The 24,965-nt window shown below is 53.2% G+C and overlaps 2 protein-coding genes across 8 annotated transcripts in view; one reads left to right on the forward strand and one right to left on the reverse strand.

Moving 5' to 3' along the window:
* Positions 1–15,419, forward strand: part of KCNG2 (potassium voltage-gated channel modifier subfamily G member 2) — a 91,160-nt gene extending 75,741 nt beyond the window's left edge. For all 4 annotated transcript variants that reach the window (XM_017504570.2, XM_037729931.1, XM_037729930.1 and 1 more), the window contains exon 4: positions 14,390–15,419. In XM_017504570.2, coding sequence (XP_017360059.1) covers positions 14,390–15,166 — 777 coding nt within the window. In that variant the 3' untranslated portion in view covers positions 15,167–15,419. The remainder of the gene's footprint in view (positions 1–14,389) is intronic.
* Positions 15,420–18,615: 3,196 nt separating this feature from the next.
* The window catches only part of SLC66A2 (solute carrier family 66 member 2), a 43,264-nt gene continuing 36,914 nt past the window's right edge, over positions 18,616–24,965 (reverse strand). For all 4 annotated transcript variants that reach the window (XM_017504572.2, XM_017504571.1, XM_037729934.1 and 1 more), the window contains one exon: positions 18,616–20,374. In XM_017504572.2, coding sequence (XP_017360061.1) covers positions 20,167–20,374 — 208 coding nt within the window. In that variant the 3' untranslated portion in view covers positions 18,616–20,166. The remainder of the gene's footprint in view (positions 20,375–24,965) is intronic.

The raw sequence follows: 24,965 nt of genomic DNA on the forward strand, positions 1-24,965 counted from the left end.
GGTTCCCCATGGCCCTGTTCCTGCCGTGTGGTGTAGACGCGCCCGTCCCATGTTGTGGTTCCCCATGGCCCTGTTCCTGCCGTGTGGTGTAGACGTGCCCGTCCCATGTTGTGGTTCCCCATGGCCCTGTTCCTGCCGTGTGGTGTGGACGCGCCCGTCCCGTGCCGTGGTTCCCGATGGCCTTGTTCCTGCCATGTGTGTGGACATGCCAGGAAATGTGTAACTGCCTGGGAGAAAAAGCTGAACCCTCATTTGCCCCATTCCACATGGAGAGCTACAGGGAGGGTGCTGAGACTGCCTCGCTGGTCTTTTCCTATTTACACGTATTTTCTAGTTGAGACTTCAGTGTACATCCTGCCTGGGGACCGGCTTCTTCACAGCAGCAGGGAGGAGGCTGGATGCTCCAAATCTCCCGGCGCAGCCGTCATCGCAGCTGTGCCGGCTCCCTCCACTTGGCAATACTGCAGTTTATTCGGCCTGCTCTCCTTCCATGCAGAACATTTCCATTCCTGATTATTAGGGGTTTTTTGCTAATAAAAATATTATTTGGACTGAGGCTGGAATGGGGAAGAAAACGAGTGGTGAGCCCAGCTCCTGCCTCCCCACCTTTGTAGCAGCCCCTGGCCCCGTGCCACGTGTCTGGAGACCTGGATGTGGGGTCAGGCCCCTGGAGGTTGGTAGTGTACCAGCTGCAGGAGGCATTGAGGGAGAACCTGCTCATGGACCCCTCACCCTGCCCTGCCCAGGATGCCTGCAGCCAGACCTCCAGTCCCCTAAGGGCCCGAAGGGCCAGTCTGTGGTGAAACTGAGCACCTCAAAGGGGAGAATGACATCAGCCAGTGCTCAGGGCTGATGAAGGCCAGCACTGTCTGGACATTGGCAGTGAACCCAGTGGTTGGTAAGCCCCACTCAGGCTGCAGAGCGTCCATCCCGTGTTGGAGACCTCTCTCGAGGAAGGGAGGCGCATAGGGAAAGAGAGGAGCCTGTAAGAAGGATAGATATGGGCTCGGGGGAAACAGGAGTTATCATCAGGGACGCCAAGAGGGCAGAGCAGGGCTGCATCCATGAAACAAGAACAAGATGTCATGAAAAAGAAACCCAGGGTGAAGATGAGTTCTCAGATGCTAAAAATGGGATTACCCTCATCAAAAAAGAAGTAGGACACACTTAGGAAAGAAGATTCCACTCAAAGACAAAGATGAAAAGGCGGGGGAAAGATGCATCCCTGGGAGGTTAATCCAGAAGTCCCACGCCAGCTGACCAGGGTTCCAGAATGGCGAGACTGAGAAAGGGTGTCATGGCTTGGAGGGCAGCTCAGAATTCAAGACGGTATTATCCTGAAGGGGGAATGAATCCACCATGCTGAATGAAAATGCACTCATGCCAAGGTTTCTCATCCTGAAACTTCAGGGGAAAAAAGAACATTCTGAAAGCTTCCACAGTGAAAGGGAAGAAACGAGGTCCCACTCCCACCAAAGGCAGAACAGCAGGGGGCCCCTGGGTGCTGCTGGCAGCAACGCTAAGCAGTTCTGGAGTGAAACCACAAAACTTCAGGAAGAACAAAACATCCTGTAATTCACAATATTAATGCACCGAAGAAAAATGCCAGCTATTCATTTTAATAGATGTAGAAAAGGCAGTTGACCAAATTCATATTTGTTCATGATCTTTTAAAAACCACTTTTAGCAATTGAGGAATAGAAGGGAATTTCCTTATCCCAGTGGAGAACATCTACCAAAAAAAACCCTGCAGCCAACAACATTCATAGCAAAAGGCCGAGTGTTTTCCACTAAGACTGGGACCAACCCAAAGATGCCCGCTCCGCACTCCCGTTCAGCACTGTGCTGTTGGAAGTCCTGGGCAGAGCAGTGAAGCAAGGAAGTAGGAAGCACAGGATTGGAAAGGGAAGAGAATAGAACTGTCTGTGTAGAAACCCTAAGAAACCCACGGAAAAGCTTAAGAAAGATAAGAGAGTTTAACAAGTCACAGAATAGAAATCGATATATAAAAGTGAATTATATTTCTATATACTAGCAGTGAACAATTGGAATTCAAATTTTTTAAAGTTCATTAATAGCAACAAAAACCATGAAATGCTTACATCCAAGTCTCACAGCATAGGTTTGGGGTCCATCCGTATGCTGAGAATTACAGAACACGATGAAGGAAATCAGCAGGCCTGCAGTGCTCACACACTGAGGACATGGTGTGATAAGTCATCGTCCTCCCCATAATCCATCCCCAGATTCGGTGAAGCCCATTCAGAATTCCATTTTCTGCAGATATTTACAAGCTGACTCTAACATCTTTATGGAAAGCACTAGAAACCATTTTGAAAAAGAACCAGTTGGAACTCACAGTGCCTACTTTCAAGATTTACTCTAAAGCCATCACAGCACGGTGTGTCTGGGGAAAGGACAGACGTGGGCTGTGGACACTGTCCAGAAATCGAGCCACACAAATGGGGCCAGCTGGCTTTTGGCAAAGTGAAAATGTAGGACACCCAGAATCGTCTTTTCAACAAACAGGGCTACAACAATTGAACTATCATTTAAAAAAAAAAAAAAAAAAACCCATACCTTACATTTTATACAAAAATTCAACTCAAGATGGACCATGGACCTAAACATAAAACATAAAATTTAAAACTATAACACTTGTCGAATAAAACATAGGAGACGACACTTGCTAACGCAGAGTGAGGAAGGAGTTCTTAGACATGGCATCAGACAGCAATTTGTGAAGGATGAAAACAGTTAGGCTGCACTTCATTCCAATCAAAAACTTTCAGCCAACGGAGGGGGCTCAGGCCTGTAATCCTAACACTTTGGGAGGCTGAAGCAGGAAGATCACTTCAGCCCAGGAGTTCAAGACCAGCCTGGGCAATATAGTGAGACCCCCATCTCTATTTTAAAAAATTCTTTTGACTTTTGTTCACAAAAGACTGTTAAGAGAATGGAAAGACAAGCTTCAGACTGGGAGAGCACAGGACATCACAGAGGAGCCAGGGGCTGCGGGGCAGAGTTGGAAGATGCCCAGCCCTGGGACCCCACAAAAAACCCTGATTGTCCATTAAAACGCACAGAAAAGCCAAACAAAACTAGAGGGCGGGGGCAGTGTGCCCTTCAAAACGGATGAGCCAGGCTGAATGCAGACATTTTTCTTACCTGATTTTTGGCCAAGTAGACCAGAGGCATCAAATCTGATCAACCAGGGTCTGTCTTCTGGGTTGAAAGTTCTGGAAACGGTGCCCACTGACCATCCCATCTGTGGCTCTGCAGGCTGTCTCTTTCTAACCTCGGGTGGACCCGGTCCAGGCGGTTGCTGACCCTGTGGGTGCAGCCGCACTGGGTCCCTCCTTGTTGTGGGCAGGGGGGCGCTCGGGACACAAACTTAGCCCGGGTGCTCCCACCCCGCCGGTCCCCGAGCCTGGCCAGGGATACAGGGTTCCTCAGAAGGGCTCATGTGGAAGGGCAGCATTGCCCAGTGGTTAGGGCAGTGCACTGGGGCCAGGCTGCCTGGCATCAGTCCTGGGTGTGCAACCCAGTGACCTGCCCAGGGGACACACAAGGGACATGAGGGAGATGCCTGTGGGGACACGGGGAGAGGGATATGGGGACATAGGGACAGGGAGGGACATGGGAACAGGGACATGGGGACGTAAGGAAGGTGCCTGAGGGGACATGGGGGGAGGGACATAAGGGAGACACCTGAGGGGACACAGGGAGAGGACACAGGGACAGAAACGCTGAGACAGCGGAGGTGGAGGCTGGCTGCCCTGGGCGCAGAAGCCATGGGGCTGTTTCCAGGATACCCTGGGCTGAGGCGCCCCATGCTAGCTCCTCGAGGATCACAGGCCTCACTCCGGCCTGAATTTGCTGCCTCCCTGGTGACCACCTTGCAGAGACAGATGTGGCAGGGACGACTCAGCCTGGGCGCCTCCTGAGCCGGGAACTTTCTGACCACCCAAATCCCAGTGCACCCCCACCGGGCACATCTGGGTTTCAAACCCGGATCAGTCCCCTGGTGCCCACATACCGTGGATGCCTGAGCCTGGCATCCCGAGGGCTCAGAGCCCTGGTGTTTGGAGCACCCAGGCCCTGAGCTCTGCCCCTGAGCCTCCTGCCCCTGCACACGCTGCCAGGTGGGGCAGGGCTCTGCAGGGGCTCCCTCAGGCACAGATGGGGGCTCAGGGGTGGTTCCCCCACTTTACCCGGGGCCTGTGAGGCTCAGGAATGGACAGGAGCCAGGGATCCACACAGCAGCCCACTCACCTCGAGTGCAGCTAGGCTGCAGAGGGAGGTGAGCGCGGCGTGGACGTCTGATGGGGCCACCGGCTTGGGCTCACTGGGTAATAGCCTTGGAGACAGAAGGTGACGGCCGCACATCACCACAAATGCGCTTAACACCCTTTAAAACAGTTGGGATGGTGTACTGTTAACATATATTTAACCACAGTCCTTAAAATGCTAGGACAAAAGCCATGCCCCAGACCTAGACCTCAGGGGTGGAGGAAGCCATGGGGAGCACCCGCCAGGCCCAGACTCAGCTCTGTCTGTGGTGTGGGTTCCACATTTGGGGCAGCGTGCTGGGATTGGTCCACAGGACTTCCGCCAGCTATGCCCATGGGCCGCAGACTCCCAGGAAGGCCCCCAGCCCAGGTCTGCAGCTAGGTCAGCCCTGAGGCCACAGTGAGGCTGAGACAGGCACGTCTATCTTTATGAGGCCACAGTGGGGCCAGGATAGCCGTGTCCATCTTTATGAGGCCACAGTGAGGCTGGGACAGTGGGTTCATCTTTATGAGGCCACAGTGAGGCTGGGTAAGAGGTGTCCACCTTTATGAAGCTGCAGTGGGACTGGCAGAGGGATGTCCTTCTTGTGAGGCTGCAGTGGGGCAGAAACAGTGATGTCCATCCTCATTCCCTCCAATGCAGGAGGCTCTGCCCGGGACTTCCGGGAACTCAAGTGTGAAGGAAAGTGCGTGTGACTGGCCCTGGTCTAAGGAACCTTTTAGAAGGCAGAGAGGTCTCACCAGCCCCTCACTGTGCCCCTACCAGTAACTGCGACTACCCCTGCTTTAGGCGCTGCCCTGGGGGCCCTTCCTGTTGGACTCTCTGACTGCCACCAGCCTGGCTCTGGGTGTGGGTCCCCACAGGATCCTTTTCCAGGGACGCTGTGCTAAGGAGAGTGGCATGGGAAACCAGGTCAGAGTCATCCAGCTAGGACAGGGCACCCTTGGGACAAGAGCTTGTGATGGGGAGGGCCTTGGCACAGAGGCAGGCGTGTACCAGGCAGGGAAGCAGGTGGGCTTGGTGGAGGCAGGGCAGGCACTGGGGATGAGAACCCGGCTGGGGACGGCAGTGTCCTCCATGCAGTAGGATGGGGTGTCGGCTGAGGGACGCGTCAGCTCACTCATCGCCAGCCCTTATGGCACAGGACTTGGCCTCAACCCAGGGGACGGGAGAGGCTCCATGTGGCGGGAAGGCAGGGGACTCAGCAAGAGTTGACATCCAAGGTTGGACTCACAATGCCCACGGGGTGTCCATTAAGCCCTGGGCCCAGGCTGGCCAGGAGAGCTATGGCCTGGGGATGCCTGCCCCCTCCCCCACCACACCCAGCTCCCTGTGCCCACTGCATTCCACGCTGCAGCCCCTTGCCCTCCTTATTCCTGGCTCAGCATGGCCCTCAGGCCAATCCTGGTGCCAGAGGGTGCCCCAAGCCAAGGAGCTGTGGCTTAGGGGAGACACCCCAGCACTGCAGAGTTCAGGGCGTGTCCCCCAGGGGCTCTCCGGGACAGAGAAGCTGTGCCAGCCCCTGCCCATGCAGAAGTCCTGGGGCACTGAGTGCTGCCCCTGCTTGTCAGCAGGGAAGTAAGCAACCAGCCAAGGTTTCCCAGCACACCGCAGGAGGCTGTCAGGGCACAGGCCAGGCCTGTGGCTCATCCACACTGAGGTGGACCCACCATGGGGCGCCTGGGGCTCCTGCGTCCTGCTCAGTGTGCTCCTCCTGTGGGACCCACCACAGGGTGCCCCGGGCTCCTGCATCCTGCTCACAGTGTGCTCATGGGAGCAGAGAAGTGTCCCCGGCCCACTTGGCTGTGTCATGAATCTGTCCTGGCCCTGAACCTACAGGACAGGCAGTTGAGGGCTTGGGGGCAGCTGTGTGGGGTCCACTCACCTCTCTGCCCTGCAGCCCGGGACAGGTGTTTGCAGTTTGTAGAAACAGGTTGCTGAGCTAGGACTCCATTCAAAGCCTCATATCTGCCCGGGAGCTGACGCCCCACCTGGTGACAGCTGGGCCTGTCTCCCCAGCCTCAGGTATGAGGCTTCTGGTTTAGGATACTCATGGGGACCTGGGCCAAGCTCTGCTGGGGGCGAGTGCCTCTTCACCCCTGTGTGAGGTGTGCCCAGGACTCAGGTGGGGAAGCAGGTGGACCTGGCAATGGCATTTCCTCAGCTTCTCCATCAGTGAGAGAGGCCGCTGGATGTGCTGGTTCTGCGGCTTGTGGCCTGGCCCGAGTATGAGAGGACTATGTCTTCTGCTCAGCAGCAGATGCCCAGGGGCTCCTTGATGCCCCCAGCCCAGGATCCCACCAAGGCCTTGGCATACTCAGCCCGCATTCCGGCAGCCCAGCCAGGCACACACTCTGGGACGTGCCTAGAGATCCAGTGTTTTTAATAGTTTTATTGAGATATAATTCACATTCCGTGCAATTCACACGTTTAAAGCACACAAGTCAGTGGCCTCCCATATATTTACAGAGTTGTGCAGCCGTCACTACCGCCCATGTTAGAATGTTTTCATCATCCCCAAAAGAAGCCCTGAGCCTTGGGCATAACTCCGCCACCTCCCGGCCCCTCCCCAGGGAGCCACAGATCCCCTCTCTGCCTGTGGGTTTCCTTCCTCGGAAAGTCCACATGAACTGGTTTCTGAGGCACGTGGTGCTCGGTGCCAGGCTTCCGTGGCTTCACATCTCCAGGGCCAAGCATGATGCAGTGTGTCTGTGCCTCATTCCTCTGTGTGACCAGCAATGCCACATCTTCTGGACACCCCACATTTTGCTCATCCACTGGTTTATCGATGGACGTTTGGGAGTTGCTGTCTCTCAGCTGTTAGGAATGATCCTGCTGTAACATTCATTTGCGTTCCTTTTTCGTGGGCAGATACCCAGGAGTGCAGGACTGGGTCAGCTGGTGACTGCACTTGGTCATTTAAGGACCTGCCAGAATGTTTCCAGGCGATGGGACCATCTTAGGTTCCCAGCAGCATTTACCGTTCCAGTTCAGGCACATCCTCACTGGCACCCCCCACCATCTCAGCTCGTGATTCTGGCCATCCTAGCAGGCATGAGGGTCTTATTCTCACCTCCCTGACAATCAGTAATGTCAAGCATCTTCCATTCGCTTCCTGACAATTCACAGCTCTTCTTTGAGGAATGTCTATTCAGACCCTTTGCCCAGTTTTGTGTTTGTTTGTTTGTTTTTTGAGGCAGAGTCTTGCTCTGTCACCCAGGCAATCTCAGCTCACTGCAACCTCCACCTCCCAGGTTCAAGCAATTCTCGTGCCTCAGCCTTCTGAGTAGCTGGGATTACAGGTGCCCACCACCATGCCCAGCTAATTTTTTTGTGTTTTTAGTGGAGACAGGGTTTCACCATGTTGCCCAGGCTGGTCTCAACTCCTGATGTCAAATGATCTGCCCACTTTGGCCTCCCAAAGTGCTGGGATTACAGGCATGAGCCACTGCGGTGGCCACCCTTTGCACAGTTTTAAAAATTGGGTTATCTTTTTGTTATTGAGCTATAAGTTTCTTATTGACCCTGGATGCAAGTCCTTTATCAAATATCTGATTTCTGTATACTTCCTTCCTTGTGTGTGTTGTCTGTTCACTTTCTTGCTGGTGTCCTTTGAAGCACAAATGTTTTTAATTTTTATTAAGTTCAGTTCATCAATTTTTTGTGCTTTTGATGCCATGTCTCCTAACCTTGGCCAGTCCTTTGTCATGAAGATTTTACCCCATGTCTCCTGAGAATCCTGTAACTTTCATGCCCACATTTTACACTTTGGCCCATTTTTTCCTTAATTTTGTGTATGGTTCAGTAAGTGCTCAGCTGCATTCTTCTGTGTGTGGATATCCAGGCACCCCATTGCTGCTTGTTAACAAACTGTTTCCCTGTTGAATGGTCTTAGCATGCTGGTCAAAATTTAGGTTTTCTTTCAACGATGTTTTGTAGTTATCAGAGTGTAAGTCCTTTTCTTCTTTGTTATAGTTACTCTGATGCGTTTTCTTCCCTTTGATGCTGTTGTGAATGGAACCACATTGTTAATTGCAAGTGTATAGAGAGAAAATTGATTTCTATTATCGCATATTCTACAACCATGTTGAACTCACTAGTTTTCATGGTGTTTTTAGTGGATTCCTAAGGATTTTCTATACATGAGATCCTGTCATTTGTGAACCCACATGACCTTCTTCATTGGCCTATTGGCGTCTGCACACGTTCTGTTAAACCTGCCTAATCGCCCTGGCTGGAGCCTCCCGTACAGAGTCCACTGGAAGTGACAGGGCCAGCGTGTCCCCTTCTTGAATGTAGGGAACACGGAGTCTGCCGTTACTACGTATGATGTGAGCTGTGGGGTTTTCGTAGATGCCCTTTTTGTGGAGGTTTCCTACTTGTTGATTGATTCTGTCATGAAAAGATGTTGGATTTTGTCAAAAGCTTTTCTGTACCAGTTGACATGATTTTGTGATTTTTGTTTTTCATAATACTGATATGCTGTGTTACATAAATTGATTTTCAGATGTTAAACCAGACTTCGTGCTTGAGATAAATCCCACTGTCTTGATATCTAATTCTTTTTCTACGCTGCTGAATTCAGCTTGTTGATACTTGGTTGAAGCTTTTTACGTCTGTATTCATATGTGGTTTTCTTGTGATACTTCATCTGGTTTTTGTATCAGGGGGTTGGCCTCATAGAATGAGCTGGGAAGCATTCTCTCCACTTCTGTATTTTCATAATCATTTGTGAGGAATTGGTATTCTTATTTTTATGAGTAAAATCTTATTTCTCTAATTGTTTAATACTTTCAGCTTTTATTTTAGATCCAGGGGGTAGGTGTGCAGGTTTGCTACCGAAGCAAATTGTGTGATGCTGAGGTTTGGAGTAGGATCGGACCTGTCACCCAGGTACCATGCACAGCACCCAACAGCACATCTTCTAGCCTTTGCTCCCTTGCTCCCTCCCCCCTGGCAGTGCGCAGTGTCTGCTGTTGCCATCTTTATGTCCATGAGCACCTAGTGTTTAGCTTGCACTTACGAGTGAGAACACACCATATTTGGTTTTCTGTTCCTGTGTTAATGTGCTTAGGATAACGGCCTCCAGTTGCAGAGGACAAGACGTCATTCTTTTTGTGGCTATTCTCCTTTAACTGGTTGGATTCAGAGTGAAGCATCTGCCCCTGTGCTTTTTGTGGTGGGTAGTTTGAGGGTTTCCGACTCAGTGTTTTCACTGATGATGGGTCTGTTCAGATTCTCTGTTTTTTCCTCCTGTTTCTGTGAAGGGATCCGTTATCTACTGTGTTGCCGCATGATTCTTCACAGTCCGCTTTATCACCCTTTTTACGCCTGTAAGGGCAGGAGTCACATCCCCACTTTCATTTCTGATTCTGATAATTGGAATCTTCTGTTTCTCCTGCTCAGACTGGCTACAGATTTGTTGATTTTTTTGAACTTTTCCAAGAACCAGCCTTTGGTTTCATAGGTTTTGTCTGCTCTTTCATTAATGCCTGCTCTCATCTTTGTTACTTCGCTCCCCATCTGCTTTAAGTTTTCTTTACTTTTGTTTTCCCAGTTGTCTTAGGTTGGCATGTTAGCTCATTAATTTGGGATCTTTCTTCCTTCTTGTAGGCAGTGACAGCTATACATTTCCCTCTAAGCATTTTTCCTTTTTTCGTGTGTTTGTTTATTTACTTATTGAGACAGGATCTCGCTCTGTCACCCACGCTGGAGTGCAGTGGCACCATCATGGCTCACTGAAGCTACAGCCTCCCAGACTCAAGGGTCCTCCCATCTCAGCCTCCTGAGTAGCTGGGTCTACATGTGTGCACCACCACACCCAGCTCATTTTTGTATGTCTTGTAGAGATGGGGTTTTGCCACGTTGCCCAGGCTGGTCTCAAACTCCTGAGCTTAAGTAACCCTCCTGCCTCGGCCTCCCAAAGTGCTGGGATTACAGGCACTAGCCACTGCACTAACCCTCGAAGCGTTACTCTAGCTGCATCTTCATTCTTCCTCATCTCCAAGTCCGTTCCCTTCTGATTTCTTGTTTGGCCTCTTGATTAAGGATATGTTAAACTTCTACATGTTTGTGAGACTCCCAATTTTTTTGTTATTAATTTCTAATATTGTGAATGGGGAGTATACTTGTCTTATTTCTATCCTTTTAAATTTATTGAGGTTTGTTTTATGGCCTGGTATGTGGCCTTTTCTGGAGACTGTTCTATGTGCACATTGAAAAAAATATATCCTGAGTTGTTGGGGGAAGGATTCTGCAGACATCTGTGAGGTCCATTTGGCTTATAGTGTTCACATCTTCAGTTTCCTTGACTCTCCTGTGTAATTGTTCTATCTGTTATTGAAAGTAGGGTATTAATTAGCCAGGCGTGGTGGCAGGTGCTTGTAATCCCAGCTACTCGGGAGGCTGAGGCAGGTGAATCACCTGAACCCAGAAGGCAGAGGTTGTAGTGAGCCAAGATTGCACCACTGAACTCCAGCCGGGGCGACAGAGAAAGAACGCCTGTCAAAAAAAAAAAAAAAAAAAGGTTATGGAATGTCTATTCCTGTTTTCTGTTTGTCTTCAGTTTTTGCTTCATTTACTTGTGGCTATATTATTGGTGCATACGTTTTAATTGTTGTGTCTTCTTGATGGATTTTTCTCATTATATATTATCTCTAATGACACTCTTTGAAGTGGGCCTTGTCTGTTAGTATAGTCATTCCAGCTTTCCTGTGGTTGCTGTTTAGATGATGTCTCTTTCCCCATCTTCTTCCATCGTATCTGTTTGTTCCTTTGAATCGAAAATGTGTCTCCTATAGACAACTTACAGTTCAATTATTTTTAAAAATCCAGTCTGCCTTTGGATTGTTCATTCCATTCACATTGAATGTTATTCAGTCATACATTTGGGTGTGTGTCTGCTTCACATGCCTCCCGGACCACTTTGTTTCTGGATCCTTCCTTAACTGCTTTCTTACGCATTGGGTGAATATTTTCTAATGGAGCATTTTAATTTCACTAATGATATTTATATATTTATTTGTTTGTTTGTTCTTTTTGAGATGGAGTCTCACTCTGTTGCCCAGGCTGGAGTACAGTGGCGGGATCTCAGCTCACTGCAGCCTCTGCCTCCTGGGTCCAAGTGATTCTCCTGCCTCAGCCTCCCAGGTAGCTGAGATTACACATGCACGCCACCACACCCCACTAATTTTTGTAATTTTAGTAGAGACAGGTTTTTGCCTTGTTAGCCAAGCTGGTCTCAAACCCCTGACCTCAGGTCATCTGCCCACCTTGGCCTCCCAAAGTGCTGGGATTACAGGCATGAGCCACCACGGCCTAGCCCACTAATGAGATTTTAAAGGTTTTTTTTTTTTTTTTTTAGGTATTTCTTTTAGTGGTTGCTCTAGAGTTTACCACAGATAGTCAGAACCTGCTTCAGATTTGTGCTACCTTAATTCCAGTGAGATGGAGATGTCACACCTATATAGCTGTAGTGACTTTTCTCCCTTTAGGTGCATTGTTGTGATATACATTGTTACAATTATTGCTTTTGCTTCACTATCTGTAGTTTCCTTAGACCATTACACCTTTGGTCCCACACATCTCCTTTGGGCTTTTATTGGCAAATACATTGCACATGTATTACATTTCTATATGCTGTAGACGTAATACATTATATACATCTTATTTTTATACAGTTTTTCAAGTCAGTTAAGAGAAGAAAAAATGTGTTTATAGTGTCTTTCTAATTACATAATTGCCTTTACTAACACTTTTTATGTTGATCCAGATTATTGTCTGGGTCCCCTGCCTTCAGCCTGAAGAGTTTTCTTTAGGATTCCGCTCGCAGTGAATTCTCTTAATTTTTGTTTCCCTGGGAAAGTGTATATTTTTCACTCTCATTTTTGAACACTCTGCTGGATATAGAATTCTTGCTTGGCAGGTTTTTTTTTTTTTTCCCCCTTTGAGCACTTTGGATATGTCATCCCACTGCCTTCTGGCTTGCAGTCTTTCTGCTGAGGAGTCAGTGGCATCTCTGTTGAGGTTCCCTTGTGAGTGAATCTTCATCTTCCTTCTGGTTTTGCTCCTTCAATACTTTTTCCTTGTCTTTGACCTTCATTACTTTTATGATGATGTGTCTCTGTGTTTATCCTACGTGGACTTCATTGAGCTTCCTGGATATGTAGTTACCGGTTTTTTTCAGCCATTATCTCTTTGCATATTTTTTCTTCTCCCTTCTCTCGCCTTGAGTAGTCCCATTATGCGTCTGTTGGTGCAGATAATGGTGTCCTGCATTTCCCGAGGCTCTGTTTGCTTCTTTTCTCTCTGTTCTTCAGCTTGCATAATTCCTGTCACACTGTCTTCATGTTTGCTAATTCTTTTTTCTGCCAGTTAAAACCTACTGTTAAACTTTTCTAGTGATTTTGAAATTTTTTTATTTCAATTATTGCACTCTTCAGTTCCAGAATTTCCATTTGGGTATTTTTCTAAATGTCCATCTCTTTACCAATAGTCTCTATTTATGGCATTTCCATTTATGCTTCCTTTAGTTTTGTGAACATGTTTATAGTCGCTGCTTTGAAATCTCATTCTGTTAAATTGACATTTGGTCACTCACAGCAGTTTCTGTTGCCTTTCTGAGTGTATGAGTCATGTTTTCTTATTTTTTCCCTTCCCTCCCTTCTTTCTTCCTTCCTTCCTTCCTGCCTCCCTCCCCCCCCCTACATATCTTGTCATTCTTTGTTGGAAACTAGACATCTTAGATGGATATTCTAGCACTTTGGGTACTCCCCAGTCCTGGGCCTGTTGCTCATTGGTTTAGTCTTCTGGTGATGGGCCGGGTTACTGTTGTGATACCTATGTACCCCTCTTCCTCCCCAGCAACAGCCTCTGGGTGGGGGCAGCCTCAGTGTGCCACAGGCACCCTAGGACAACAGGGTTTGGGGAGCAACCTCTTCCTCTCGCTCACTGACCACACCCATTAAACTCCTAGTAGCCCGCTGAGAGCTCTGTTACTCCTCTACAACCTGAGCGTATGGCCGCTCCTTCTCATTGGTTTCTGAGAGTCTGATACTGTTCTGACCCCAGGAGGGCTCCTGTGGGCTGTCTTATCCCCTCATTCTCCAGCACACTAGCCAGCCTGCAGTCTAGGTTACACGGTCAGCAGACGATCAGTCTCCTAATTCCCTTCACCACCACCTCCAGTAGTTTTGAGCATGCCCTTAGGTATAAACTTCTTCATGTTCTGTTGCAAATGAAGTCACTTCCTTTGAGAAGAGAGTATTTCCTGCATGTAGCTACCTCCAGGCAAAAAATCTCTCAGGCAGGGATTTGGGGGATGGGGACAATGGCAAGCCTCAGTGTGAATGACACACACCCCCCTCTCAGAGCTGGGGGCGGCTCGCTGAGACCCCATCAGCCTCTCCTGGTCTGGAATCACTCCCATGTGAGCTGGGGCCAGGGCAGTCAGGCCCTATCTTCCCAGGGCCAGCCTCCCACCCAGGACAGTGGGGACTGGACAGGAGGAGGGAGCCCCCACCCCTCCACCGGCCTCCCCGAGGAGCAGAATGTGAGATGGTGATGTCTGCCTCTTCCTGGAGAAGAAGCCCCTGCAACTGGGAGCTGGGGTGGGGGGGGGGGGGCTGGGCGAGGCTGTACCTGTGGCTGCAGCCGCAGCCATGCCACCTGAAGTCTCTGGTCAAGCGGAGGGGAGGACGCAGTCTTGACACAGATGTCACAAATGCTCACCTTTCCTACAGAATTTTCCAAGATTTTCTTAAATGTTTGTTGTCCTGTTTGCTGTTAAGACCGTTTCCCAAGACGTTAAAAGCTCAGGGGTTTTAACATTATTATTTTCACCATTTCCTGAGTCAGCTAAGCTCATCGGCTCTCATGCCCGAAGTGATCACCATTCAATCTTGTGGGGGGGTTTTCCCCTTATTTATTTATTTAACAGGAATTGGGCCTGTTTGGCAATATCCCTTGCGCTTGCTTCGTGGGCTGGGGCGGGAAGAGTGGAGGAGGAAGGGTGGCCTGGGGGACGCCCCCCCGTCCTGCGGAAGGAGGGGCGCAGGCCCCGGCCCTAACGCCAGCCCTGCGTCCCCTCTCCCTGCAGGGCGAGTGCTCCCCCAAGTGCCGCAGCCTGTTCGTGCTCGAGACCGTGTGCGTGGCCTGGTTCTCCTTCGAGTTCCTGCTGCGCTCCCTGCAGGCCGAGAGCAAGTGCGCCTTCCTGCGGGCACCGCTCAACGTCATCGACATCCTGGCGCTGCTGCCGTTCTACGTGTCGCTGCTGCTCGGGCTGGCGGCTGGCCCGGGAGGGAGCAAGCTCCTGGAGCGCGCGGGGCTGGTGCTTCGCCTGCTGCGCGCGCTGCGCGTGCTCTACGTGATGCGCCTGGCGCGCCACTCTCTGGGGCTGCGCTCGCTGGGCCTGACCGTGCGCCGCTGCGCGCGCGAGTTCGGGCTGCTGCTGCTGTTCCTCTGCGTGGCCATGGCGCTCTTCGCGCCGCTGGTGCATCTGGCCGAGCGCGAGCTGGGCGCGCGCCGCGACTTCTCCAGCGTGCCCGCCAGCTACTGGTGGGCCGTGATCTCCATGACCACCGTGGGCTACGGCGACATGGTCCCGCGCAGCCTGCCCGGCCAGGTGGTGGCGCTCAGCAGCATCCTCAGCGGCATCCTGCTCATGGCCTTCCCGGTCACCTCCATCTTCCACACCTTCTCGCGCTCCTACTCCGAGCTCAAGGAGCAGCAGCAGCGCGCGGCCAGCCCCGAGCCGGCCCTGCGCGAGGACAGCACGCGCTCGGCCACGGCCACCGAGGACAGCTCGCAGGGCCCCGACAGCACGGGCCTGGCTGCCGACTCTGCAGACGCGCTGTGGGCCCGGGCACGGCCCTGACGCCGGCACCGCCCACACGAAGACCCCTCCACACCAGCTGCAGCGTCGGGAACCCGGAGGCGCGCGGGGCGTCTGGCCCGGGGGAGCGGGTCCTGCGGGCTGCGTCCTCGGCCGGCCCTCGTGCATGAGGAGTCCCAGAACTAGGCCGGGCCCCGCCTGGAAGCCACTGGCCTGTGACCTCTTGCCCCTTCCCTTTCCGTGGATTTTTAATTTTCTATGCCTAGCTAAAAATAAATTTAGTAAGTCCCAGAAATTCCACACCTGTTGTAGATGACTTTGTTTCCCCTCTGACCGTTCCTGCCTCCAGCCAGGGAGAAGTGGGGAGTTCAGGCCCCGCCGGCACTCGGAATGGGCAGGTCCCTGCAGGAGGTGGCCCTGGGCATCCAGCTCTGCCCACATCCCCTTCCCAGGGATGGGACAGGGGTTTGACGCTGACGCTCACAGCCCCACAGTCCGCCCCAGTAATTGCCCTTTCCAGGGTTGGGGAAGGGGGCTCCAGCCCTGACCTGTAACCTGCATCCTCTGACACCCCTTCCCTAGGGAATCTTAGAGGCTCGACCTCCGGAAGGGTGACAAGGGCCTCTGACACTCCCTTTGCACCAGGTTTGCGTGTGGCATTGTAACCCTTCCACGGCCTATGGGACCGTGTCCTTGTTCTTCTGGGACACCTCCTGTCCCCAACAGGAGTGTTTCCTTGGGGCTTCATTCAGATGGAAGACTGCCCTACCCTCTGCATGAGGCTATGGAGGGATTTGGCTCAGGGAGGAAGCGGCTGAGATTCCTCCAGAGGCGCCTGCGGGGACAGGTACCAAAGCTCGGGCCTCTCCCTGCAGGTGGAGAGGAAGGAACTTTCCACTTCGCGCTGCTGTATACACGTTCATTTTAGTGAGTTCAGCCAGGAGACCTGAGTCATGACCAGTCTGAAGCGGGAGGGGGACACCTCACCTGGAGGGTCCCACCTTCCATTACAAGGCAGCTAACGCGGGGCCCCTGGCACGGGTCAGTGCTGGGAGGAGGGGAGGTGGTGTCCGGAAGCCCATTTCCTGACTGTGGAAACCCAATACAATCCACCCGCTGCTCCCACACAACTTGCGGCGGAGCTCCTCTCAGGGTGTCCTGTGGTCTTTGGGGTCTGCCCTACAGCCTGGCACTCCTTGGCCTGAAAGAGGTTTTCTTCCATCATAAGGGAGTCAAGAGGAACCGCCAGGGCGCCTGAGCGTGACGTCCCTGCACTCAAGGCCTGGTTCTGCAGAGCTGCGTCCACAGCAGCAAGCCCATCTCCCTACCTGTGGCTGCACAGAATGCCCAGCTTGATGCTGGTCCCCAGCTCCCCGGCAGGGCTGGGTGCTCTCGAGATGCCAAGAGGAGAACCCCGGGCTGGAATGGGCTGGGGAAGGCATGAGGGGCCACCCTGATGCTACCTCAGCTCCCGGGAGCACACAGCACTTGGCTCCTCCGAGTGTCATGGCTCTGGGACAAGGAACAGGGGTCCAGGATGCAGGGAAACCGAAATAACCTTGGTCTTAGCAGCGACCGTTCCTCCAGGGTCAGGTGGGCGGATGCCAGTGTGCGGGAAGCCCTGCTTCCTCAGGGATCCTCACTTCAGCGCCTTGGGCAGAAAAGGCTCCCGTCATTCACACAGGGAAACAGAGCAATGCAATATCGGCCACGGCCAGACGTGGCTTCCAGGCCTGAGACTTGCCCCCCGCCCTTGGCACCACACATGAGTGGAAAGTGAGGGCCCTGGGGCTCACTGTGGCCCCACAGGGCTCAGGGCTGGCTGAGCACCTGCCCAGGCATCTGGCCTCCCTGGGGCAGGATCCCCTCCGGGACCAAAGCCACAGGAGTCTGTAAGGGATACAGTTGTGGAGAAAGCAGGAGACAGGCATGATCCAGGTGAGTGTGGAGCCTCTTCTCCACGGGCAGGGCCTGCAGCAGCCACTGGGACCACCTGGGGCTCAGACCCGCCTCCCCTAACCAGGTCAGCTGGTGCCCCAGGTGCCCATGACACGGGCTGGGCTTGGGGCCCCAGACACACAGTGGGGGCCTGAGGACTGGCAGCACACTGGAGGCTGCCTCTCAGTGATAGATAGCCTTGGGTCTTGCTCAGGAATGGGCAGAGTTTAGTACTGGGCTGAGAGGCCTGGGCAGAGGACCGCCCAAGGGGCCACACGCCAAGGCCAGCGCCCCCCACCCTCTGCTGCTTATCCCACCCTCTACTGGTGACCCCCAGGAACAGAAGGATTCTTCCTGTGTGATAAGGTGCTGACTACCACGAAGACCCCCAGAAACAAACCCAATTTGTTCTCCCTTGGAGGGCCAGGTGGGGAGTGATGGGGGATGGGGGTCTCAGACCTGCCCCTCCCCACCCTGGGCTGTGGGGTCTGGCCAGAGAGCCCTGGAGCCCTCCAAGACCAGGGTCCCCCAGAGGCCACCCTGGGTCACCAGGATGGGGTGCTAGGCAGTTGTGCTGAGACGGGTGGCACACTTCCACCCAGCCCCAGGCTTCCTTTTCACTCTACAGGTGCCCGGTGAGTCCCCCTCCCACACAGGCCTCAGGGAAGGGCACAGTGCTGGAGTCCATCAGGCCTGTGTCCTCGTGGGGTGAGGGGAACGTGAACTTCCCAGGCTCCCACGACCTGCTGTCCCACAGAGAGGCCCTCTTCAGCCTCCTCCTTCCCTGGTGCTTCTCTGTTGCTTCAAGACATCGAAAGGCATCACGGGGCAGCAGCGACCTGAGAGTTCAGAAACACAGTGACCCCCCGGTCCAGCCCCCGCCACGCAGGGCTGACACCTTGTTCCCATTTCCTCCCTGTTAAAACCTGGTGGCCCAGAGTGGTCCCCGTCTCCCATCCCCACCCTAGAGCTCTGGTTCATGTGGCACCGTCCACCACTTGAGGGCAGTGATTTGTGTCCCACACGTTCCAGACACGCTGGCCTTACTCTCCACCTTCCCTCAGGGATGCTGCCTGGATATTGACCGTGCCCTCTCCTCGCACCCGGATGGGCCTCAACCCAAACCCTGCTCTGCAACCTCCACCCGCACACCTGGTTGTTTACTGGACAAGAAGCTCACATGTTGCCTCCACTGTAAACACTACACAGAAAAAAATCACTGTGCGCACACAGCTCCATCTCTGTGTGCTGCTCTGAGATCGCAAATCTAGAAACACCTCCTTTTAAAGGAGACCCTTCCCATGCTTTCAGGCTTTGGTGGTGGGAGGGAGAAGGCAGATGTGGCAGCTGCAGAGGCCAAAGCAGCCGAGGCAGCGCCAAACCCACCCATGAGCAGCTGAAGGACCCGCGCCCCCGGTCCACAGGCACAGGCAGTGACATGTCCGAGGGGGCTGGGCTGTCGTCTCTGTGTCCAGGAGGAGCCTCCTGAGGTGCCAGAGCCCAGGCCAGCACCAGACCCCTCCCCCTGCCTGGGGCCCCACCACACCACACGAGATCCACACACGGTTTATTGATTCCAAGTCGCCACGGGGGGTACATTCAGCAGTCACCGCGCCTGCAATCGGTGACATTTTAATGTGAGGCAATTACCGCTATTAATTGCTTCATCTTTAAAAAATAAAAATTTTCAAAGCATCTCACAAGCCAGAGAGCAAAGCAGGACCCTCACTCAGACATTCAAGTTTTTCTGAGGAAACGCAGGAGGAGGAGGCAGCCTGGAGCATCTCGCCACGACCACAGCCACCGCCCGGCGTTGCGTTCAGAGGCCTGTGGGAAGCGGCCCCTGCGCCCGCGGAGGGGAAGACGACGGCCTGTTGGAGCCGCATGGAAGCATCCAGAACTCTGAGGCCTGGGGGCCAGCCGCAGTCAGCGCAGTGGTGCTGACACGGTGCGACCTCGAGTTAAACTGAAAATGGGGTGGGGGCAGAACGTGGGGTGACAAGGGTCAGACCAGTGGTTCCCACTGCAGCCAGAACTGCATGAGCTGGCACACGGGGGCGGGCAAGGGACAGGGGACGGGACAGCACCCGGCAGGGCCACCACCCCACTCAGGAATTTGCTTCAGGCCAAAAGTCCAGGACGGCAGGGCGAGGGGCCATCAGCCAGGACCAGCCCCCTCCGCTTCCTGGACCGAGGCCATCTCTCTCCTGGAAGAGAGACAGCTAAGCTGCATCCGGCGGAACAGTCAGCGCCCAGAAGGAAGGGATCTCTGCCAGAGGAGCCCAGGGGTGGCGTGCAGGGGCCTCAGCCCGGCCCCCTCGGCCTTCGCCCACCAGGGCCTCCACGTTGTCTGACGGTCGCCAGCATCTGCCACGTCCCCAAGGACTCAAGGAGAAGCAGAGCCTCTGGCAAGAGCAGCCTGAGCTTGCTCTGGCGATGCCCTGCGAGGCTGGACACAGCAGAACCTCAGGGCGCCTGGGCCTGTCTGCGCCTCAGGAGGCAGCCGCTCCGACCGCCCAGGAAAGCAGGAGCAGGTGACCCTGCATCCCCACAGCTGCCTTTCCACACGTGCCAGGAAGAGAAAACCCCGGCCTGCCCCTATGCCGGTCCCTAGCAGCAGAGGCCACCCCAGTCCAAGCAGGGGATCCGGCCAGGGTCTTTCAAGGTTGAGGGCTCTGCTCACAGGACTTGTGGGTATCCCGAGGCCCCCACAGCTTCATGGCTGGAGGCCGCTGGCCCGTATGTCCACCTGGAGCAGGGTCCCGTGGGCTGCCTTCCGCCTCCCCATGTGTACCTTGGGCTCAGGTGGTGTTTCGTGAGAGGAAACAGGAGAAACACTTGCTTTCTATTATCACCCTGAAAACACCCGAAACCCAGAGCTCGGGGTCAGATCCACCCTGGCCGACCTGTTGAGCACAAACGGCATCCCAGCCCCACCCCCACTGCCCACCCAGAGAGACCCCACAGAGACTGACAGAGACTCTGACACCAGGACCCCATCTCCCCCACACCTGCAGGGGCCACAGCACCCACCCTCCCCGTGGGGAGGTCAGGGCCCACCAGTGCCCAAGGCTGGCGGTCCCACATCCTCGTCCTCTCCACCCTCAAAGGGCCTTGGTGCTGGCGGGGTGCACGGTGTGAGGTGCCGGCTTCGGAGGGTGGTGGGCAAAGGCGTAGGCCTGCCCCAGGATGGCCAGGTCCACCAGCACCTGCAGCAGGCCGCACACAGAGAACTGCAGGGGTGCGCCCTTCAGCAGGAAGTAGGCTGTCTTGAAGGCATCACCGCTCGTCCACATGAGAACCATCTTGATGCTGCGGAGACACAAGCAGGCAATCAGTAGGTGACGTGGGGCTCAGGATACCCAGGGGGTCAAGGGGACACCCAGGCAGCAGGTGATGTGGGGCTCAGGACGCCCAGGGGGTCGAGGGGACACCCAGGCAGTCAGCGGGCGACCTGAGGCTCAGGGGCACCCAGGGGGTTGAGGGGACACCAAGTCAGTGGGGCGACCTGAGGCTTGGGCAATCAGGGAGTTGAGGGGACACCCAGGCAGTCAGTGGGGTGACCCGGGGGGTCAAGGACACCAGGAGGTTGGGGCCACCCCAGGGGGCCACAGGACACACCCTGACCCTGCCTGTCCCACCCAACCCCCCGCCCTGTGGCCTCAGGAGCTGCCGCCTGGCTGGGGTTCCAGGGGATCCGACCCAAGAAGAAAGATCTGCTCGAGACCACAGCGGGTGGCAGGGTGAGCAACCGAGGGGGTCAGGGCCTCTGGCAGGCAGTGGCAATTCCGGGAGGGGCCAGGCCTGGGAGGGTGCTGAGGATGCACCTCAGGGCCACCAGGCACGCAGCGGAGCAGAACAGCTGCTCTCAGGTCTCTGCCGGCCAGGCCTCCCTCCTTGGTGATTGGTGCAAACCTTCCCTCCCTTGAGTGAACAGGGAGCAGCCGCCACCCACAGTCGTGAGAACACCCTTCCCCACCGCTTCGTTCGTGCCCTGGCTTGCCTAGCAGTGAACATGAGCACCACTGCGCTTTCCCACGTGAAATGTTTAACTCAGCGGCTGCTGGCCCTTCCACAGCTCCCAAGGCCAGCGGCAGAGCCTGGGCAGGGAGCGCTGTCTTGACAGAGAGGACAAGACACGGCTGCCCCATACCCCACGGCCTCTGTCCTGCTCGTAAACCAGAGTGGGCACCTGCCTGCTGAGGCAGCCTGGGTGCCGGGGCCGCCCTGCACGAGGGTCTTCAAGCACAGCTGTGGCCAGGTGTGTGGATCAGGGCAGGGGTCCAGGCTGGAGCTGGGAACCCGTGGGAGGAGAGAGCCGGTGTCTGCACCCTTCTCTCTCTCAAGCCCACAGTGCTCTGCTCTGGCACACCCCAGCAGTCAGCTCAGGCCCCAGAATCCCCCCCACCACCACCTCCTTTAGGCCCAGGCAGGGCTGCAGAGCTGACTTGGGGTGGGACTCCAGGCCCTGGGACCACAGCCCCTGTGCAAAGGCCGACTCATCCCATATTAGCCTTGGACACAGCAGGCGCCCAAGCATTGCTCAGTGACTCCGCCTCTGTCCTGCCCAGCTTCTGGCTGACCCCTCACACCCAGGACAGGAAACAGGGCGATCACCTGACCTTCACACACGGCTAAGATTTCCCAGGATGAGTACTTCCTGAGAGCGACAAAGGCGGCCATGCCTGTGTCAGGGACGGGCTACTCCCCACACAAAGCCCGTGGCTTTATTTGGCATGCAGCGTCAGCTCACACTTGAGTTTCAACACTTGTTTTTAATCAGTTGACTAATTCTATGTAAACACACACACACACACACACACACACACACACACACACACACACACGATTCTGGCTTTCCTTGAAAAAGAGCCTTTTCAGATTTTAGATGATGAATCCAATTTCCTTAATAGATAGGCATTATCTATTTAATAATATTCAAGTTATTTCTTCTTGGGTCAAAGGAATTGGTCCATTTTATCCAAGTTTTCAAATGCATGGGCATGAAGTACATCGACTGCCTGTTGGGTCTACAGAATACCCTCCTCCATTCCAAATACTGGCAATCTGTGTTTGCTTGTCATTCCAGCTACCGGTTTATTGATTAATGATTTGTTTCAAAGCAGCAGCTTTGGGTTTCATTTTTTATACTTCTGCAGTTCTTTTTATTTTTGTTGCCTGGTGTTAGCTCTATTATTTCCTTCCTTCTGCTTGCTTGGCTTATTTTGCATTTCATTTTCCAGTTCCTTAAGCTTCACTGATGATTTCAGAACTTTCCTTTTCTAAAATCAGCATTTAATACTACAAAGTTAACTTTAAGGATTGCTTTAGTTGCATCCCACACATTTTGATAAGGTGTTGCATCTTTCGGTTCAAACTATTCTCAATAGTTTAAGACATTCTCTAACAGATTGTTTAAAAGTATCTTGTTTAGCTTCTAAATCTTTGGAGACTTAAGATCTATTTCTGCTATTAATTTCTAGCTTAATTATATTATAGTCACAGAAAATACTCTGGACAATTTCAGTTCTTTTAAATAAACTTTCATGACTCAGGCTGTGGTCTGTGTTGGTGAATGTCCCATGGGCTTCTGAAAAGAATGTGTACGTTCACTTGGTTGCTGGGGTCAGATTTTCTATATCCCTGCTAATTTCGTCTACTTCTTCCATCACTTACTGAGGAGAGCTGGAGTCCCTAACTGTAATGGTGGATTTGTCTTTGCGTTTCTATCAGTTCTGGCCTCTTATGTACTTTGAGGCTCTATTGTTAAGTGCATACACACTTAGAACTGTTGTATCTTCTTGGTGAATTCACCTGTTTATCGTGATGCAATGTCTCTTTTTATTCAAGGCAAATGTCCATTGTCTGATATTAATACAGCTCCTCCAAGGTTTGAGTCACACATGGATGGTGTCTTTCTCCATCCTTTTATTTTTATTTTTATTTATTTATTTTTTTTTTTTGAGACGGAGTTTCGCTCTTGTTACCCAGGCTGGAGTGCAATGGCGCGATCTCGGCTCACCGCAACCTCCGCCTCCTGGGTTCGGGCAATTCTCCTGCCTCAGCCTCCTGAGTAGCTGGGATTACAGGCACGTGCCACCATGCCCAGCTAATTTTTTGTATTTTTTCACCATGTTGACCAGGATGGTCTCGATCTCTTGACCTCGTGATCCACCCGCCTTGGCCTCCCAAAGTGCTGGGATTACAGGCTTGAGCCACCGCGCCCGGCCTCATCCTTTTATTTTTAATGTGTCACTGCACGGCCGCCTGGTCAGGACATCCCTGCACGCCAGGCATCAGCTACAGATGTAATTAAAGTGAGTTTTCTGTAAACAGTATGTAGTTGAGTTTTATGTTTCTTTTTAAATTAATCTGAACATCTCTCTCCTTTAATTGGTATGATTAGACCACTGACATTTAATGTTACTATTGATATGTTTGAATTTAGGTAGACCATTTTATTTTTTTTTGGTTCTCAGCTTGTCCCTGCTGTTTTATTCCTGCCTTAAGATTATTTGAAATTTTTTAAATATCCTATTTTATCTATTTGATTTTTCACTATCTCTTTGTATAGTTTATTTATTTATTTTTTTGAGATGGAGTCCCACTCTATCACCCAGGTTGGAGTGCAATGGCGTGATCTCAGCTCACTGCAACCCCTGCCTCAAGCAATTCTACTGCCTCAGCCTCCCGAGTAGCTGGGACTATAGGTGCACAACACCATGCCCGCCTAATCTTTTGTATTTTCGTAGAGACGGGGTTTCATGATGTTGACCAGGCTGGTCTCAAACTCCTGAGCTCAGGCAATCCGCCCGCCTTGGCCTCCCAAAGTGCTGGGATTACAAGTGTGAGCCATCATGACCAGCCACGAGAGACCCCCTTTCTCTCTGAGAGCATCCCTGCCTGTCGGACCCCACACCAAAGCCCTCAGGGCTGCCACTGCCCAACCCAACAGTAAGGGAACCTATTCCAGCCATGACTACCCTCTCAGGCCTCCACGCACCCTCACCCAGGAAACCTCAGCAACCCCAGTGGTCTTGATTCACTGTAACCACACCAACCAAGGTAGCCCAGTCCCCACCAGCACTCCACAACACATCCCAACCTGTACCTACACCTCACACCCATGCCAGCACCCCACACCTGTACCTACAACCCACACCTGTACCCATGCCCCACACCCCTACCTCAACCCACACCTACTATGCCCCACACCCGTACCTACAACACACACCTACACCCCACGCTGCACACCCCAACTCGTACCTACACCTCACACCTGTACTTACTGCCCACACCCATACCCATACCCCACACCTGTCCCTATGCCCCACACCCATACCTACAACACACACCTGTAACTGCACCCCACACCAGTATTAATATCTACACCTGTAACCCTGACCTGTACCTACATCTCACCCCCTACCACCACTCCACACCTGCAACAAGCTCTCATACATTTACCTATAACTGGTACCTGAACCTACATGCTACAGGACTTGCAGCCCCTCACACCTCTGCCTACACATGGGGGAGTCCTGCAAATACTCAGAAGTCCGTAGAAGCCCTGGAAGGGGTGCTATGGCCCTTGGGCACCCGTTCTCAAACACAAAAACACACGTTGGCCACCTCTGTTCCAGGCTGTTTCCCACAAATAACAAATCCAAGAACACCATTCCCTCCAAATCACAGCCTCAGCATCTGTGACAGAGACCAGACCTAAGCTAAGTGTGGAGGCTCAGGGGGGTCCTCAGTGAGGAGCAGGCACAGGGGGTACTCAGTAAGGAGCGGGCACAGGGGTGTCCTCAGTGGGGAGCGGGCACAGGGGTGTCCTCAGTGGGGAGCGGGCACAGAGGTGTCCTCAGTGAGGAGCGGGCACAGGGGTGTCCTCAGTGGGGAG

The sequence above is a fragment of the Cebus imitator genome, unplaced genomic scaffold, assembly GCF_001604975.1.
Source record: "Cebus imitator isolate Cc_AM_T3 unplaced genomic scaffold, Cebus_imitator-1.0 Scaffold324, whole genome shotgun sequence".
NCBI classification, from domain to species: domain Eukaryota; kingdom Metazoa; phylum Chordata; class Mammalia; order Primates; family Cebidae; genus Cebus; species Cebus imitator.